The sequence below is a fragment of the Monopterus albus genome, unplaced genomic scaffold (assembly GCF_001952655.1).
Source record: "Monopterus albus unplaced genomic scaffold, M_albus_1.0 scaffold254.1, whole genome shotgun sequence".
Lineage (NCBI taxonomy): Eukaryota > Metazoa > Chordata > Actinopteri > Synbranchiformes > Synbranchidae > Monopterus > Monopterus albus.
In genome coordinates, this window is record NW_018128134.1 from 556,005 (window position 1) to 571,584 (window position 15,580).

Genomic DNA, 15,580 nt, shown 5'->3' on the forward strand with positions numbered 1-15,580 from the left:
TCAAAGTCACCTTGCTATTTCCGCCTCACAGCTCCCACATGGCAAACCGGCTGGCTCCGCCGGCGAAACTTTGCCGTAGTCTCCGTGCCCGGCCCTGGGCAAAGTTCTCCGTCTCTTTTCAGTCTCTTTTTTTCTTTTCCCCTCTTTTCTTTTTCCCTCTTCTCTCCCTCTTTTTCTCTCTCTAACTCTCCCCCCTCTAACTCCTTGCCACTTCTTTTTTCACCCCTCTTCCCTCCCCATCACAGCAGGTCACACAGATTGCCAGATTCCTTCGACCAATCACATTACTATGACTGCGTAAAGAGGGTGAACCTATTGTGGTAACCAATACAGCTCTCCCAGAATTGGCATTTACATCCCAAATACAATTAAAACTGTAACTGTTCCACAAATAAAATTAAAACTGTAGCTGTAACAACACAAGCTATAGTCATTTGTAAAAAGTACCAGCCCAGTATGTGCCAACGGGCTACATAAGAAAAGACATCACGCAGTGTGATGTCTGTCTAATCTTCAGTCTCCTTTTGGCTTTGAAATAAATCTTCACCCAGAGCCCACAATGTCACCTTGTCTGTTAGCGGTTTGGAGCTGAGCAAATAGTGTGTTTATCAGAGCTTATTCTACAGATGGCCACCTTTGGGCTAATAACAGTTGTAACTCGGAGGCATTATTAAAACAGTAATCACTTATTCACCAAAACCAGTAGTAATATAGTAATTTAAAGTGCGGTTGTTATTTTAGATATCATAAAGTGAAAGTGTTGTTAATACGTGATGTGTTGTCATCTTTTTGCAGAGCTAGTAATGATGCTGGAGTGGTGGTCAGGCACAGAATGCACCCTATACACAGACCAGGCTACAGTAGACAAATTTGGCAAAGAGCATGTCATCATCATTCTAAACCACAACTTTGAGATCGATTTCCTGTGCGGGTGGACCATGTGTGAACGATTTGGCGTCCTAGGGGTTGGTAATGTAGCAAAATATCACAATTTTTTTTTTTCCCCAAAAATCTATTTAGGCACACATTGTTATGTCTTTGTATTAAAGCTTGCCAACATGTGTTTCTGCTCTTAACGACTTCATCCTGATTGTGAGAAACCTGTGCTTTGTTATTAAACATGTACCTCTACCCCTGCTCTAGAGTTCAAAAGTGCTAGCCAAACATGAGCTACTGAAGGTCCCTCTGATTGGCTGGACATGGTACTTCCTAGAAATCGTTTTCTGCAAAAGAAAGTGGGAGGAAGACCGAAACACTGTTTTCAAAGGACTTGACAGGCTCAGAGACTACCCAGAATATATGTGGGTAGGTACAAATCAGTCTGTTGTCTGCAAGTGTGAAGGATTAGCAGTTTTTGGTTTATTTTCATGCTTCAGCATATCCACTTGCACCAACCATAACATGCATACTGTATATTTTCAACTTAACACCCACTCTAGTTCAGTTTTTGTATAAAATGTCTGAAATATCCCCTCAGGATTGACTTCATGGCAACAGACATGTCATTGTTTTTAGTGAAGTGTAGGTATGGTTGTTTCCATTCAGGAGTTTAAATGTAGAATGTGATGTTTTGTCTAAAGGACAAGAAATGATCAGACCAACTTATTTGAAAGTAAAAAAATGTGAGCACATCTATAATTTGTGTCTTAATCCCCCATTGCAGTATAAAACTGCAGTGGTGGATTATAAACTGGGAGGTAACATAGGTCAAAGGACATCCAGAAAGTCACCCTGTAAGATATTTACAGAGAGGAGTTTGGGGAAACATGGGAGTTTGTTTAAAAACCTGAATGACTGTGTGACTGCACTTTTCTGATTTGTGCTGTTACCTTGGTGAATACTATACTGCTAATAGGAACACTGACGAGACCTACAGAAATAAGTTCCAACTTGTGCACAACTGGAATTATTCTGTAATCATTTGTTAGCTTTTTTTTTACGTTTCAAAGGTTTAAAAAAATACTCTAACCTTCAAAAATACATGGAAATCCAGATGATGCCCTTTGAACCACTTTTTCATCCCTAGTTTGTTCTTGGCAGCAGTTGCTAAATTGCTTTCTGAGTGCACCAGCTGTGCTTAAAATCTCTCAACAAGAGGGTTTGTGTGTTTCCCCAACACCCTCACCCCATAAAATCTCATTACTTAGACTTTCCACTGTTGCCTAAACTGTGTGAGAAGTTTTTCACAGTAGTTCTTGCTTCACAGTCAAGTCATCTTACCTGGTGACAGCAGGCCTTGCTGTTTGTTATAGATCTTTCCTGAAAGTGTGAAGCACATTAACCTAAGAATTTTGCAATGATTCACTCAACCAGTTCACCAGATGAGATTAGCTGGATTAGCAGTTGATCTAATTACCTGAAGTCAAGTACAGTGCCTTGCGAAAGTATTCGGCCCCCTTGAACTTTGCGACCTTTTGCCACATTTCAGGCTTCAAACATAAAGATATAAAACTGTAATTTTTGTGAAGAATCAACAACAAGTGGGACACAATCATGAAGTGGAACGAAATTTATTGGATATTTCAAACTTTTTTAACAAATAAAAAACTGAAAAATTGGGCGTGCAAAATTATTCAGCCCCCTTAAGTTAATACTTTGTAGCGCCACCTTTTGCTGCGATTACAGCTGTAAGTCACTTGGGGTATGTCTCTATCAGTTTTGCACATCAAGAGACTGAAATTTTTGCCCATTCCGCCTTGCAAAACAGCTCGAGCTCAGTGAGGTTGGATAGAGAGCGTTTGTGAACAGCAGTTTTCAGTTCTTCCCACAGATTCTCGATTGGATTCAGGTCTGGACTTTGACTTGGCCATTCTAACACCTGGATATGTGTATTTGTGAACCATTCCATTGTAGATTTTGCTTTATGTTTTGGATCAGTGTCTTGTTGGAAGACAAATCTCCGTCCCAGTATCAGGTCTTTTGCAGACTCCATCAGGTTTCCTTCCAGAATGGTCCTGCATTTGGCTCCATCCATCTTCCCATCAATTATAACCATCTTCCCTGTCCCTGCTGAAGAAAAGCAGGCCCAAACCATGATGATGCCACCACCATGTTTGACAGTGGGGATGGTGTGTTCAGGGTGATGAGCTGTGTTGCTTTTACGCCAAACATAACGTTTTGCATTGTTGCCAAAAAGTTCGATTTTGGTTTCATCTGACCAGAGCACCTTCTTCCACATGTTTGGTGTGTCTCCCAGGTGGCTTGTGGCAAACTTTAAACGACACTTTTTATGGATATCTTTAAGAAATGGCTTTCTTCTTGCCACTCTTCCATAAAGGCCAGATTTGTGCAGTATACGACTGATTGTTGTCCTATGGACAGAGTCTCCCACCTCAGCTGTAGATCTCTGCAGTTCATCCAGAGTGATCATGGGCCTCTTGGCTGCATCTCTGATCAGTCTTCTCCTTGTATGAGCTGAAAGTTTAGAGGGACGGCCAGGTCTTGGTAGATTTGCAGTGGTCTGATACTCCTTCCATTTCAATATTATCGCTTGCACAGTGCTCCTTGGGATGTTTAAAGCTTGGGAAATCTTTTTGTATCCAAATCCGGCTTTAAACTTCTCCACAACAGTATCTCGGACCTGCCTGGTGTGTTCCTTGTTCTTCATGATGCTCTCTGCGCTTTAAACGGACCTCTGAGACTATCACAGTGCAGGTGCATTTATACGGAGACTTGATTACACACAGGTGGATTCTATTTATCATCATTAGTCATTTAGGTCAACATTGGATCATTCAGAGATCCTCACTGAACTTCTGGAGAGAGTTTGCTGCACTGAAAGTAAAGGGGCTGAATAATTTTGCACGCCCAATTATTCAGTTTTTTATTTCAATGCAAATGACATAGTTTTTTTGTGTTCAAATAAACAAACTAAACTGTATTTGCTTGGGCTCTTGTCTACCTACCTACCTGCTCAGGGCTCCAGACTGCGAGTGATCAGTCACATTTTGTGACCAAATTTATTTAAGTTGTAAATGACATTTTTCCGAGGTCTCACTGGGTGATGCGGCATAATAAACAGGTTGTACACGAACGACCGCTCTCACTGTAGAAACTGTGGCCAGACGTAACAATCTCTGCGATACTGTCATCACATTTATCTGCAGTTCTGTCACTTGCCCATCTCACTAAGCAAAGACTCAATTGAGTGTGTTGATTCACACTGACACCAAGACACACATCATCCCTGGACCCCTTTTTTACACTTCGTCTATTTTTTCCTTTGGTGCATTCGAAATGTAATCGCCACAGACAGCTGCTTTAATCAGGCAGATCACCTGTTAGCCTATTTATGTGCTGGAAATATCTCTTCTGATTGCTCAGGCTCCTGGTGTCACAGTTGTCCTCCTGCTGATAGACAGCTGTTCTGACAAGAGGCTGCATGGAGGTCAGAGTCATTGTGGATTGAACGGATCAAACGCTTTAGTTGCTCAAATGTGCTGCTCACATCTAATGAAGTCCAGTTTGAAGTTAATAGTGGCTGAAACCCACCATCAAGTCCTCTAAGTTGTAGGCTACTTGTAACTTTATCCCAAAAATGAGCTGGCACTTAGCCAGGTGAGTGAGAGAGCTGCACTGTGCATGACGTCCAACACAGACATTGCCAAAGATTCTTTTTCAGAAGGAAAATGGGCTACAAATAAGTCATGTACACAAATGGCAAAGCGTGCACGCAATTCATTGGTTTATACTTCAGCTGAAATATAATAGCCTAATCATCATCATCAGTGTCATCATGATAAGCATGCTGACTGCTAGGCTATGACCATTGGATGATAAGGTTATTTAAATGATTAACAAAAATACATATTCCTTAGCATTATGTTGTAAAACAGAGGTGGAGCACCAAGTCTGGCACTGGTGTCACCATCAGAGATTTGGTGGCACTATTGCCACTAGTATGAAATGTTAGTCTGGAGCCATTCCGCTGTATTACCACTGGGATAAGATGGTGTTACTTTGTGGTTAACATGATCAAACAAGCAGAAGTAGGGCAGTGAATGGCTTTTAAAGTGTGTGTATTTACAGAGGTCTTCTCCCTCCACAGTTTCTTCTATATTGTGAGGGCACCCGCTTCACAGAGAAGAAACATGAAATCAGTATGCAGGTTGCAGAGAGCAAAGGCCTGCCTCAGCTCAAATACCACCTATTACCCCGAACCAAAGGCTTCACCACCACACTGCAGTGTCTTAAAGGCATAGGTGATGTATATAAACACATACAAAGTTCATTTTGCTCAGACTGTTGTTGTTGTTCATAACTTTTGCCTGTTTTACAGTAACTGCTGTGTATGATGTGACTCTCAACTTCAAAGACAACCAAACTCCCACTCTCCTGGGCATTGTCAACGGCAAGAAATACAAAGCCGACATGAGTGTAAGGTGAGTACTGCTGATATCCTCCATTTACATCTGAATCAGCTGTTATTGTAATAATGATGCATTACTCTTCCAAATGCACTGAGTTTCTTCAAGTGGAAGATAATGAATGTGGTCTTCTTTCAACTGCATTTTTGTACTCGAACAATAAGAGGCAGTGAGGGTACCCAAAATGCTGGCGAGTTTCCCAGTGTGTTTATGGTTACAGAGCAATAACTGAGGGCAAGAGCACTTCTCCTGAGTAAGTAGCTGGTCACGAGATGGAAACACACTGGGATGGCATGTCTTTTTGTTTGGTCACCATAACTGAATTAGAGGAATATTCAGTTCAGGGATTTTTGTTCTTAATATCCTTATGAACACTAGAGGTATTTTGCTTTAGTTTTCTGGTAATGCTAATGAATTTGTGATATTACTCAAAACTAGAAAATAAAAACAATAATACTCAGCCATGTTTTGTGGAAACATGGCTGAGGGCGTCCTCTGGTGTTGAGAAACTGCTACAACAGGCCACCTGTGATGCAGTGTGTCATTATGGAACATTTTCTGTTGCACTCTTTGAGAAGTCCAGAGGAAGCTTCACTGTGCGTGCATGTGTATGAGGGAGCTTGATGAGATTGATCCTAAAATGTATCTTGCATCTTGTATTATGATTTTAGACTCAGTCATTAGCACTGAATGTCCTCATTTACTTCATCTGAAGAATCCTTTGTTTACCAAGAATGTTTAAATTGGGATGTGCTTGTTGTGCTTCTGAATAATGTGTATATTGAATTGTATTTATAACTTAAATGATAGTTATGGTGTCTAGTCATTGTTTGGATATTCTTTTCGACTTTTTTGTTTGTTTTTTGTTTTGTTTTGGTGTGCTGAAATATGTCATTCCCTTAGAAGGTGGGAGCACACATTCTACTCCACCTGCAACCTGTTATTCTTATTGAGATTATCTATGAAAATTCGAACATGTTACATAGATGTAACATGAGTGGGAGAAATAATGAAAAAGAGAAAAGAACTTGGCAGGCAAGTGGTAAATTAGTGTGATGTTTCATGAGTAAGAATTATGTCATAACCCAGTTCATTGCATTTTAACTTCACCTGAAGTTCACACCCTTCTCACAAAGAGCTCTCACTTCAGCTCCCCTTGCATCATTTTACTTACCCGCTTCAGTATATTCACCATCTCATCTAAATTTTGTGTGCTGCCCTTTGGATTTTCTCAAATGTTCATTATGCACTCATTTCTGAGTTTGAAGACAAATTGTAAATGGCATTAAAACCAAATGAGTAATCGATTTCATGTCTCCGTTTATGCTTTACTATCCAGGCGGTTTTCTGTGGAGGATATACCAGAGGATGAGCAGGAGTGTGCCAACTGGCTGCACAAGCTTTACCAGGAGAAGGTAAAACTGAGGAAAGCTGACATTAAAACCACAGTCCATGATCAAAAGTTAAATCGGACCATCACAGAAATCAATATAAACACAAGGTTGGAACCCCTGTCATTGTTGGAATCTTTGTGTACACAAGCCAGAGCTGGACAAATTAAACACTACCAGTGAAAAGTTTGGACACACTTCCCCATTGAATTGAATGGCAAGTGTGTCTCAAATTTTGAACATGTTGTCTAGTGCTATAATATGTTCGTTTGTTTTTTCTCCTTTGTACTAGACCAACTGGTTTGTGAATAATGCATAAACACAAAAACAAAGTTCCCTCATACTTAAATATGGTGCATAATTTGTGCTTTGATAAACAAGTCAGTGCTCTAATTTCTGACCAAATTACATCAAATTTGTAGACACTTAAGGTGTTTGGACTTGCATGCCATATATTTAAGTCTATTTTTGTAACGTATGCATGCTGACTGGACATATATTGCATTCTTTTTAACATGAAATGTATTTGTGAGAACATTTTCAGGTGTGATGCATCACTTACAGCATTTATTATTGTCTGTAAGGTATGAAGGAGGTTATTTTGTAAGATCAAATGAAGAGATGCAATACAGGATCAATTTATACTGTGCCAATCAATTCTCCATGCTCCTCACAGGATGCCTTACAGGAACTCTACAACAAAGAAGGCAAGTTCCCTGGGCCAACAATAATCTCACATCGCCGTCCATGGACACTGCTGAACTTCTTTTTTTGGGCCACACTGCTGCTTTCACCCCTCATCAACTTTGCTTGTGGAGTGGCTGTCAGTGGCTCCCCTCTCCTCATAATTGCTTTTATAATCTTCCTCATCATAGGTGGGTAAACTCTGCACCAGTGACTAAAATAGAAAGCCTTATGTAGGGATTGACTGGGAGACCGTGGCTTTGTGACTTTACCTGGAGGCAATAAATGAAATTCATAGACATTTGGATTATTTTCTTCATTGACTTAGTTTTTTCTTTGCTCTCTCCCCAGCCTCCGTAGCTATCCGCCGCCTCATAGGGGTCACTGAGGTGAAGACAACGGGCTCCAGTTATGGCAACCAGGAGGCCAAAAAACAAAACTAAAGTTTGTCACATCACGACTCCAGTATATAACCGTTTCTGTGCAGTCACCCTGCTGTGTCTCACCCCCACCCTACTTCATTCTTCTCCTACTTTTGAGTCAGTTGTAGGCTGGGGAGGAGACCTAGCTTTGAACACATAATAGACACTAGTGCTAGAAATACTAAGGGTATTAGTGAAAGAGAGCATGGAAGGGCTGGGTGTCCAAGCTCTCTGAAGTAATGCAAAACATGAGGGGAGATGCTGTACTGTATTTATCTGTATCTTTGTTAATCTAGCTAGTCCCATCCATCCCCCATTAAATCCCAGTAGCACCTAAGGTTAAGCTCCTAACTTGTCGAAGGTCACATGATCAACCAGTCAGCCCATTTCCTGCTCTGCATTTGCCTACTTTGGCTTCCTGTCAGTCATTGGCCAATCAGGGAGTGGTGATATGCTCATTCCTCCTGCCCACAGAATACAAACCATCTCTGAATTTTTTTTTTATCATAGCATCCATCCAGGGACAATGTGATAACAGCAATCTGTTACATGCCAGACATCTCCCTCCCTTTTTTTTTTTCACCAAGTGGGGCTTGTGATGGGAACTGGTGCCTTGAGACCCAGTCTGGTTTTCTTAATCTTAGTCATTTCACTTGCATCACAAATGTTTAGCATCTAACCTCTAAGTATTTATCAGTGCAGCTAGCTTTTGTTTTTATGTGGTTGTGGTTGGCAATTTCCACTACAATAAAAAATATGATGGTATATTATTCTGTAAATTTGTGTTGCTGATGGTGCACAGGTTGTTGTAAAGGTATAGTTGAAAAACTGTTTTGAATGTAAATAATGGTGAAAGCCACCCTCATTGGCGGCGTTAGATTATCTAAGAAATTGGCACATTGCTTTTGAGTTTTTCAAATATCATGTTATAGAGTTTGAGCACAACCAGTGTGATTCAGATGATTCCCATTGTGTTTTGGGTTAGCAGCAGACGTCTCAGGCAGAAATCTCAAAATACAAATCCCACATCATCTCCAGATACTGTATCAGCAGGGTAAATTAATCTTGTGATTTTAGTGAACTGACCTGTTAACTCTGCTTTTGAGAGGCTGGTGTCTGTTAAAGTACAACAAGGGCTCTGAATGTGAAAACTGTCCTTTTCAAAGATGCCTACCACTTGTTATAGGCCTCACCACCAACACCCATGGACTCATTGTGACACATTTCAGTTCTCTTTTCCAGTAGCTTTTTACACAAATAGGATATATATATATGTTATTTATCACTTTTAAAACATAATTGGACCATCTCTGGCGCCATATTTTGTTTTTGTTTTGTTTTTTATTCAGTCAGCAATCTCAGTCTGAACACTGAAGCAGTTAAAAATGCTTTTAAATAGCAGAAAAAGGCAACCAACTTTCTTCATGTAGCCTCACAGCTGTTGGCATATTATTTTGCTTTTCCAATATAGACAGTAGTAGTCATGGTTTAACCTTTGCCTTAAATCAAGCTTGCTCAGGCAAGGGAGTGCTTATTCGCCACCCCTTTAAAACAGCACCCACCTCTTACCTTCTGTGTTATGTTTGAATACTCACCCACTCTTCCTCTATTACGGTAATGCATGGTGGAGTAGTGTGCATTCATTTGGTTCAATCATCCACATGAATGTACAATTGAAAGCCATTTTTAGAATTTAAAGTGGAAAGCTAAGATGATGTCAGTGTGTTAAAGGTGTCTTTGTATAGTTTGTTGGTGAACTTGCCATTTTTGCATTTTCAAATTCGTTGTCCCAGACATGATTGTTTCTCATTGTGTCTCAAATGAAATGTCAGTTGCTGCAGTACAGGAGTGGATCTCCTCCAGTGTGACGAGCCGAAATCCCTCACCCCCAAATACAAATGGGATGTTCTTTCCTCCTTTCTCCTCACCTCTGGCATCCCACGCCACATGTAGTATTGTTTATAGATTTGGCTTTACTGGTTGTTTTGGGATTATCACTCAGTAACAATATGTTGTATACTTTTTGTTTATGTAAAGTTTTCTCATCCCAGACAGATGTCATGCAAGCCTTAATAGACAGTGCTGCTTAATTTTTGTATGAAAACATACAAGTTTACTGAGCCCCTGTTGTAGTGAAGGATTGAAAATTGAAAAATATCCTCCAGTACAGCGAGCAAGTTTCTGGGATTAGAGAATGAGAATGCAAATTAGAAAAAGTTGGCTCTTGTGCAAGAGAAATCAGTCCACCTTATTTTTGTTTTTTATTTTACACAAAGTTACTTTAAGTTGCGTTACTTCAGCTATGTGCTTTGGGTTTTTAGAATGTTTTTCCTCTAATTCCAACATGCGGTCCAGTCATAACTGTCACTCAATTTTTCAAAGCAGAATGGATGCTGAGATGTTCAAACAAGTGTTAGGAAAACCTTTTTCACTGGATGTTTTTTATTCAGTAAAGAATTCAGTTCACTTGTGGGTGTTTTGTTTTTAATAAATTGTCAACTAGATTCAGATAACATCACACATTGACACCACTTTTTTAAATTGTTCATCACTTATTCACAATTTTCATTTCAATTATAGTAGATATAGCTACATGTAGAGACTGTAAAACTGAAAATATGTATGTAAAGTAAATGATGAATGTCAAATCTGCTTTTAGAAGTTGTAGAGATGTATTCAGTTCTTCTTTTGTAGTAGACCTTTTGAATTACATTAAACAAGTTTCCATCAGGTGCCCAAGGGACATTTTGGGTTTACTATATAGTCACAAGAATGCGACAGGGTGTTGACTATAAATATGTGCATAATGTAAATGACAACAGTGTCATTCAGCGTTAGAAATGGCAAATATGCTCTTCTGTTCTTTTGCAATAGCTTGTTTGAATGATGGCGCCATGGATTCAGGCTACAACAGACTGTACCACTGATGAAAGAGCAGCAACAGAAGATGAGTTAAAATGAGCTAGCCTCCTGGGTGCTAAGGTTATTAAACTCAACAATGTCTTACCTATGAGGCTTGGATCTGTAAATACCTTCAGCAATGTTTCTCTTCTAATTAAAGCCAGGCGGAGGGCTGCAGTCAGAGACTATGCTTAGGAAGCATTTTTCAAACTTTTGCAATTAATCATTGTGTCTTACTGTAGTCAGTTACTTTTTGCATGATGTGCAATATTGCACAGTCACTGAATCCAGTTAATTCTGACTCAGGGACTACTACAGACTGGCAGTGCAAAAGGTCAGCTGTGGCATTACCTCTGAATTTGAATCTGAATAAAAAAGGCTTTCTGGGGAAGCTGAAAATGTGATTCTTGTTTTTGTTAACACTAAATATTTAAGTATTATGGCCTTAAGCCAAAAAGGGACTTGTATCCTCCTGATACCAAGACATTGTCCATAGGTGGAGCATCTTGACTCTTCCTTATCTGCTAAGTCAGCCACATAGACTCAAACTAACAGATTAGCATTTACTACTCAGTTCTTCAAATTAATATCCAGATCAGAGAGAGCTCAACCAAAAAAGTCCTATTTTTAAATAAGTTTTGGGCCCATGCAGGGATGCCACGTTTGAAGGCCATGATATGCAATCCCCTGGACATAGGAACTTAGCCTAACCTCTCACACTAAGGTGGCATACTTGAAACCTTTCAAAGCTTCAAACACTGCTTGGGGTTTTTAGGTGGAGATATTCACTCAGTCATTAACTACCCTGAACCTGTGAACAGAGTCCCCCACAGACCACCACCTTTTATTTTATTAATTCAAGACTATAACCGTGATCTTTCCAAAATTTATAACAATCTGCAGTTATAGGCAACTACCTCCTTAAACCTTCAGATGTTGCTTTAGCAGCCAATATACTTTGGGTTTGAGGAAGTGTTTAATTTAGTATGAAATAACCTATAAAAGCCATTACATTGGACACGTAAGACCATGGTTTCAGTGCACAGTATTTAGCTGGCGTTAGCATCTTAGGATCAGACACCTAATTTATAATATCTAAGTTGGAATAAATACATAGTCACCTAATTTAAATAGAGAATTTTTGATGCAACTCTAAAATTGAGTGAGTTTGGTTTAAATAGTTATCACTACTTTATTCTTGATAGGTTAATCATGTATTTTACTTTGTGCAATAACCATCATATGCACCTTTAAATATCCTTATAACTTCTAACACTTTACTATAGTTGACTTTAATAAAGATAATAGAAAGGGAGAGAGAGAGCAGCAAGGAATAATTCAACTAACTTGGTGAACATTTTACTGATAGTTCAGTATCAACATAACTGTGACTTGCCAAACACGTACATAATGGGAAATGTAATCCAGTCCCAATCACATTTGTTTCACCTATTTGCAGTTGCAAATTAGCTGTATATAAACCTAATTTCTAAGAGACAGGGTTGCACAAATACATAATTAACACACATATACAGTTGTGATGACCTTATCACCTCTTTTGGTCAGCGTAGTCAAAAACCAGGCCAAGGTGCTTTCTGTGGAAGCATTGTACAAAATACACTGTAAAGCACAACTCTGTGAAAAAAGGCTTATGTTTCATGATCACATAGTTATTAAAAGCCACACATTTTTGTACATTATATTTTGAGCGTCTTGTTTTGGACATGTTAATTTATGTTAAATGAGATGCAATTGATAAAATAAAGCACAAGAGGGAATAGTTTTGGTCTGCTTTTCATACTGTGTAATATTCCCTCTAAATTGCTTTCTTGAGTTCCATAACTCACCACTGTACTGTACAACATTGAATGGTTATGTATAAATGTCACATTGTCTAATGAATAACACTACTGGTATATGTATCTGCTTAGTTCTCCAGATTCACAGTATTCACTATTCATTAATTTAGTCTAAAAACCTAACCTTTACAACACATTAAATTTTTAATTCTTTTTCTTATTTGTGTTAATTTGAAACCATATATGAGGGGATTGATAATTGGGGGGAAAAGTAGAAATTCTATTGCCATATAATTCTGGACACTTTGTGATAACTGTACTGAGCCAATTCGCATGTACAAGAAATCAAATAGCAAAGATACAGCAAAAACTGTTAAAGTGAACAAATGTGGAACACATGTCTGCAGAAACTGATGCATGTTCTCTGTAGATGTTAGGCATGATTTGATTATATGTATGTAAGTCCAAACAACAAAAAAAACATGGGCAACATAAAATGTATAATTAAAAGCTGGAATAATAATTGTTACTATGGAAGTAGAACAAGCTAATTTAGAAATTAACCAATTAACACAATAGATCTTTGGTATTTGTGAACCACATAACCTTGTTGCTGTTGTTACTGTGCTCATGAACACCAGATACAAAGGCGCAAGCCAAGCAAAACACACAAATACACAAACTCTTTGCTTAGTCATTACAGAGTGGTACACCAGAGGTCGACATATAGCTACATATCTGTCATAGGCCATTAGAGCCAGAAAAGAGAAATCAGCACAAGCTGAAGAGAGTAACACAAAACCCTGCAGGAGACATCCAGCATAAGAGATGACATGAGTGGAAGACAAAAGATCCTTCAAGAATTTGGGATAAAATCCAGTTGTCCCATAAAGTCCATTAATACACAGGTTACAGATGAAGATGTACATGGGTTCATGAAGGATTTTATCTAGAATGATTGTTGTAATAATAATCCCATTTACCAACCAAATCACAAGGTAACACAATAACGTGAGAGTAAAGAGAGTGACTCTGTAGTTTGTTGTGCCATTTAACCCTGACAGAGTAAGCATAGTGATATCGGAAACATTATCCATCATAAATTGTTGCATGTCATTTTAAGACTTCATATTAGGAATTGCATTTGCAATGCATAGTGTGTTGGAGAAAAAAAGGCCATCCTATGTGACTACCCATCACTTGTATTTTATTTAACTGCTTCTTTATATTTTCTCATGGCAGAAATATTCAGTGGCACTGGTAGCATGGGACTTCAGACTTCCAATCAGCAGCGTTGGGAAGGTTACTTTCAAAACGTAATAGGTTACAGATTACACTATTTCCCATTCAGCCATTCACACGCTGGTGATATTTACATTGATGAACAGCAAGTCTATGTTGCTCTTTTCACTTGTGTTTTTTAACTTGTATATATTTTCTATTTATTTTGTTTTTATGTTGTGTGCATCGGGGGCCATTGGGCTGGAGTCAAATTCCTTGTATTTTTGAGATACTTGGCAAAGTTTATGCTTATGCTTACATCAGCAGGAGCAATGAAGTAGTGCTGTTCCAAAAAGAATGAATCGGTATATTAATAATAATCAGCTTTATTGGCCAAGTATGTTAGACACAAGGAATTTGTCTCCGGTACAGAATCGGTACCATACACTTTGAATTAGCATCTTCAATACGAATTGAATTTATGTTATATATAATATAAATTTATTTAAACATGCGAATCATGGTGGTGTATACTAACAACAAGAAACCGTTATATGTTGTGCGCAAGTCCCAGTCAGTTCAAGGACACTGACATGTGGACTGGGACTCAAACCACCAGCCCTCCGGTTAAGAGATGACCTGCTCTACCTCCTAAGCAACAGCCACCCCTACCAATAAACTGAACTGAATTGGTATAATGCCAAATCACAACAATACAGAAGCCACAGAGCCTCAGACATACAAAGACATTTAATTAAATGTCTCAAGGAGCGATTAAGGGAGAGATTTTAAACATGACAACATCCTGACAATGTTTTTTCTAATTTCTGGTAACTTCAGGCCATATACGAGAGGGTTCAAAAGTGGAGGAATCATTACAAACTCCAATGATACGACTACAGCAAAAACTGGGCTTAGTTTTTCAAGATTAACAGCGTTGGGAAGGTTACTTTCAAAATGTAATAGGTTACAGATTATACTATTTTCCATTCATCCATTCACACACTGGTGATATTTACATTGATGAACAGCTAGTCTATGTTGCTCTTTTCACTTGTGTTTTATATTTTCTATTTATTTTGTTTTTATGTTGTGCGCATTGGGGGCCATTGGGCTAGAGTCAAATTCCTTGTATTTTTGAGATACTTGGCAAAGTTTATGCTTATGCTTACATCAGCAGGAGCAATGAAGTAGTGCTGTTCCAAAAAGAATGAATCGGTATATTAATAATAATCAGCTTTATTGGCCAAGTATGTTAGACACAAGGAATTTGTCTCCGGTACAGAATCGGTACCATACACTTTGAATTAGCATCTTCAATACGAATTGAATTTATGTTATATATAATATAAATTTATTTAAACATGCGAATCATGGTGGTGTATACTAACAACAAGAAACCGTTATATGTTGTGCGCAAGTCCCAGTCAGTTCAAGGACACTGACATGTGGACTGGGACTCAAACCACCAGCCCTCCGGTTAAGAGATGACCTGCTCTACCTCCTAAGCAACAGCCACCCCTACCAATAAACTGAACTGAATTGGTATAATGCCAAATCACAACAATACAGAAGCCACAGAGCCTCAGACATACAAAGACATTTAATTAAATGTCTCAAGGAGCGATTAAGGGAGAGATTTTAAACATGACAACATCCTGACAATGTTTTTTCTAATTTCTGGTAACTTCAGGCCATATACGAGAGGGTTCAAAAGTGGAGGAATCATTACAAACTCCAATGATACGACTACAGCAAAAACTGGGCTTAGTTTTTCAAGATTAACACGACTTAAA

At 38.7% G+C, this 15,580-nt stretch overlaps 2 protein-coding genes across 2 annotated transcripts in view; one reads left to right on the top strand and one right to left on the bottom strand.

Moving 5' to 3' along the window:
* The window catches only part of agpat3 (1-acylglycerol-3-phosphate O-acyltransferase 3), an 11,831-nt gene extending 1,496 nt beyond the window's left edge, over nt 1–10,335 (top strand). Inside the window, exons 2-9 of the mRNA XM_020621185.1 lie at nt 73–75; nt 796–965; nt 1,144–1,305; nt 5,048–5,201; nt 5,279–5,381; nt 6,706–6,781; nt 7,434–7,632; nt 7,793–10,335. Of these exons, the coding sequence (XP_020476841.1) occupies nt 804–965; nt 1,144–1,305; nt 5,048–5,201; nt 5,279–5,381; nt 6,706–6,781; nt 7,434–7,632; nt 7,793–7,884 (948 nt within the window). The 5' untranslated portion in view covers nt 73–75; nt 796–803 and the 3' untranslated portion in view covers nt 7,885–10,335. The remainder of the gene's footprint in view (nt 1–72; nt 76–795; nt 966–1,143; nt 1,306–5,047; nt 5,202–5,278; nt 5,382–6,705; nt 6,782–7,433; nt 7,633–7,792) is intronic.
* Nucleotides 10,336–12,742: 2,407 nt separating this feature from the next.
* Nucleotides 12,743–13,675, bottom strand: LOC109972373 (olfactory receptor 1D5-like). The gene has a single exon (XM_020621183.1). It carries the CDS (start codon nt 13,673–13,675, stop codon nt 12,743–12,745), a length of 933 nt encoding a protein of 310 aa, XP_020476839.1.
* Between the last annotated feature and the right edge of the window lie 1,905 nt (nt 13,676–15,580).